Below are 4,214 nucleotides of genomic sequence, written 5' to 3'. Positions count from 1 at the left end.
CTCCTGATACTTGCTTCTCTTCTTTATTAATAAATGTCCTTTGTGGCATTTTCCAGCCCCCCAGAATAGGGCACTTTTGTCTTCATCAAAAATCTCTTCAGGCAGGTATCTTTTCTGTTTAATGACTTTTGTCTTAATGGTGTCTGGAAATTCATCTGCTTCTCTTGGTCAGCAGAAGTTGCTTTTCCTGTTATCTTGACACTTTAAAAGCCAAACCTCTTTTGAAAATTATCCAGTCATTCTTTACTAGCATTAAATTCTCCAGCTTCAGATTCTTCACTTTTCTTTGGCTTTAAGCTGTCATATAATGACTTCACTTTTTCTGGAATCATATTAGAGTCTGTAGGTATGCCTTCTGTATAGCAATCCTGTACCCACATAAAAGTTACATTTTCAGTATGAGATAAAAAGGTATTTCACAAAAAGTACAAGGGTTTTCTACCCCCCGGAGTAGCTGCAGTGATAGCTTCATGAATTTCCTTTACTTTTGTTTACAATGGTCCTTGTGCTGGATTCATTTATCTTATAATGGCAGGCAATTGAAGCTGCAGACCTATCTGTGATATATATCAAACAATTCAATTTTTTCTTGTGATGCCGTGACTATTTTTCCGCTTCTTGGGAGCACTTCCAGCATCACTAGTAGCACTTTGTATTGCTTCCATGGTGTTATTCAAGGTTTATGATACTGTACTAAGCACAATGAAAAATATCTGAGAACCGTGTGAGATAACTTTTTACTGCTATACACATTTTTTTGGAGAGATGAAGTTCCCATGTAAGGATAACCAGCCTCACAAAGCACTTTAAGCAGATACTTTCAACACTTGAGCTCACTGCAATAGCAACAGGAGGTAGTTTCAAAATTATTACAGCAGTACAGTACGTACCACAGTTAATTATATACAGTTATGATTTAATACTGAATCTTTATGTTTGTTTATATTTCTCTCATTTGTGAATGGCACCATGAATGGTTAAGTGTCTGTGTATGTAAGTTTTGATAAATTTTAACTTTTTACAGCAGTATTAGGAGATGAGGCCCAATGAAACGTGATTAGGCCATGAAGGTGGAGAGAATGGATTAATGCCATTATCAAGGGAGAGAGTTCATTATAAAAGGGGGAACTTGGCCCTCTTTTACTCTCTTTCTTGCCCTCTCTTTGCTCTTCTGTCATGGTATGACACAGCAAGAAGGCCCTTGACAGATGTTAGCCCCTTGATCTTAGAATTCCTAGCCTCCAGAACTGTGAGTCAATAAATTTCTGTTCATTATACATTTTTAAAAATTAACTTTTTATAATAGATCTTTGTATATTTTATGATAACAAATGATAAAATAGACTGATATCTGTATATATTTTATGTGGTTGTGACATACCTAACTTTGTCTTAATATTTTTTATATTTCTAGGTTATGTAGTTTATTTGTGAAGTTTTTTCAAATTGTTGCAGATCTCTAAAATATTTTCCACTGTACTTATTGAAAAGAAATTCATGTATAAGTGGAGCTACATAGTTCAAATCCATGTTGTTCAAGGGTCAACTGTATAGAGAAATGACATAATTTTCTTAATTTAGCATATCTTCAAAGTCTCATGTATTTGTAAAACAGGAACACAGAAATTAAGACATTTTAGGTGGTATCATACTAATTATGCTTATTTACTGTCTTTGTCCCCAAAGACAGCATGATAGTTATCTAAAAATTTTTCAGTAAAGTTTCATGATTGTATATATGAAAGACAAAAATTAACTCAACATTGATGATTCAAGGTTTTATATTTAGCCAGCTTCATGACTGAAAAAAATAGTGTTTCTTTTTCTTTTCTGGGAATAAACCCATTTCCTTCTCATTCCTCTTTCTCAGCAGATGGCACCAAGAGGATCCATGTAAGTGAGTGGAAACCACACCTCTGTGGCCATGTTTGTTCTGCTGGGACTCTCAGATGAAAAAGAGATGCAGCTCATCCTCTTTCCAGTCTTCCTGGTGATTTGCCATGTGACCCTGATTTGGAACATGGGTCTTATCATCCTCATCAGAATAGACTCTCACCTGCACACACTCATGTACTTTTTTCTCAGTTTCCTGTCATTTATAGATATCTGCTATTCTTCTACCATCAGCCCAAGGATGCTTTCAGACTTCTTAAAAGACAAGAAGACAATTTCCTTCCTTGCCTGTGCCACTCAGTATTTTTGGGGGGCCTGGATGAGTCTGGCTGAGTGCTGCCTCTTGGTCTTCATGGCCTGTGACAGACGTGTGCCCATTGGCAGCCCCCTGCAGTACTCAGCAATCATAGTCCCTGGTATCTGTTGGAAAATGGTAGCTGGAATCTATCGGGGTGGATTCCTTAGTAGCTTAGTTCATACAGTCCCTTGCTTTAATCTCTACTACTGTGGGCCAAATGTCATTCAAGATTTCTTCTGTAACATATTTCAGATTATTTCCTTGTCTCGCTCCAACCCCTTTATCAGCCAAATGATTCTTTTTCTGGTAGCTACTTTTGTTGGGTTGGGCTCTTTGTTTGTTATCCTTTTGTCCTACGGTTTCATTGTAGCTTCCATGCTGAAAATATCATCAACCAAAGGTCGTGCCAAGGCCTTCAATACCTGTGCCTCCCACCTGGCTGCTGTGGCTCTCTTCTATGGCACAACCATTTCTGTATACATGCATCCTAGCTCTAGCCACTCCATGAAGCAGGACAAGGTGCTCTCAGTATTCTCTGTTGTCCTTATCCCCATGTTAAACCCTCTGATCTATAGTTTGAGGAACAAGGAAATCAAAGAGGCCCTCAAGAGGGTGATAAATGAGGCAACACATTTACATTAGTAAGAACAACATTTGGGTAGATATTGCTATTTCTGTAAGGAAGATAGAAATAAGAATATGTAAGTGACTCTTTATATGTCACAAGAATAGCTAGGTAGAGAGAAGAAGTACAAACTTTACTTCCTGGTACTGAAAACTTTATTGCAAGAATACATTTGAAAGCTTCAACAACAGACTAGATTAAACAGAAGGAAGAATCAGAACTTGAAGATAGGTTTTAAAAATATAATACAGTAAGACAAAAATAAAAAAGAATAAACAAAGCCTTCAAGACTTTTGAGACCATCTAAAATGACTGAAATAATAAATTATTGGTATTCCCGAGGAAAAAAGGTCAGGAAACCTATTAATGAAACAATGTATAAAAACCTCCCAAGTCTATCAAGAAATTTAGACATCTGAACAAAAGAGGCTCAGTGATCCCCAGAAAAGTCAACACCTAAATGAGTTTGCCACAGCATATTATTATTAGACTGTCTAAAATCAAATGAATGAACAAATTCTAAAATTGGCAAGAGAAAAACATCTAGTCATCTACAAAGGAAACTGCTTCAGAATTAACAGCAGACTTATCAGCAGAAACTTTGCCAGTAAGAAGGTAGTGAAATGACATATTCCAAGTGTTGAAAGAAAAAAAGCAAACTAGTAGCCAAGAATTCTATATACAGCAAGAATTAAGCTTCAGGAGAAATGCTCTTTCCCAGACAAGCAAATGCTAGTAGAATTTGCCACGACTAGATAGGAAACAGAAGAAATGATGAAAGGATTCCTAAACTTGAAAGCAAAAGAATGGTATTTACCATCATGAAAACACACAAACATAAAACTCATTGTTAATGCAATAATACAAAGGAGGGAGTGAAAGGAATCAAATGACAACACTACAGAATTCCACAAAACCAGAAACGCACAGTGAAAAAAATAGAGAAAAGAGAATGTATAAAATAACTAGACAACAATTAATAAGATGACAGGAACAAAACCTCACCTATAAATACTAACCTTGAACATAAAAGAACTAAACACCACATTGAAAAGGTATACATTGGTAAGATGGGTTAAAAAAACATGACTTAACCATAAGCTGTCTACAAGAAACTCATCTTATCTGTAAAGACACATACAGACTGAAAGTAAAGCAGTGGAAACAGATATTTCACACAAACGGAAACCAAGAGCAAGCAGAATTAGCTATAATTAGATAAAACAGGCTTTAAATTAAAAACAATAAAAAGGATAAAGAAGGCAATTATATAACGATAAAGGTATCAACTCAGCAAGGGAAAATAACAATTCTAAATAAGGGACTAGAAAAGCAAGATCAAACCAAATTCAAAATTAGCAAAAATAAAGAAACAACAATGATTATAGCAGAACTAAA

At 35.6% G+C, this 4,214-nt stretch overlaps 1 protein-coding gene across 1 annotated transcript; it reads left to right on the top strand.

Annotated features, from left to right (window-relative positions):
• The first annotated feature begins 1,338 nt into the window (after positions 1 to 1,338).
• On the top strand, positions 1,339 to 4,214 carry LOC101026982 (olfactory receptor 5A1-like). Its single transcript, XM_021925708.2, has one exon. The coding sequence runs from the start codon at positions 1,925 to 1,927 to the stop codon at positions 2,831 to 2,833; it is 909 nt and encodes a 302-aa protein (XP_021781400.2). The 5' UTR covers positions 1,339 to 1,924; the 3' UTR covers positions 2,834 to 4,214.

This window comes from Papio anubis, chromosome 12 (genome assembly GCF_008728515.1).
Source record: "Papio anubis isolate 15944 chromosome 12, Panubis1.0, whole genome shotgun sequence".
Classification (NCBI taxonomy): Eukaryota; Metazoa; Chordata; class Mammalia; order Primates; family Cercopithecidae; genus Papio; species Papio anubis.
This window is presented reverse-complemented; position numbering and strand designations above follow the sequence as displayed.

Excerpts from the sequence above, each read along its gene's own strand:
- LOC101026982 (XM_021925708.2), top strand. The coding sequence starts at position 1,925 with ATGTTTGTTCTGCTGGGACTCTCAGATGAAAAAGAGATGCAGCTCATC.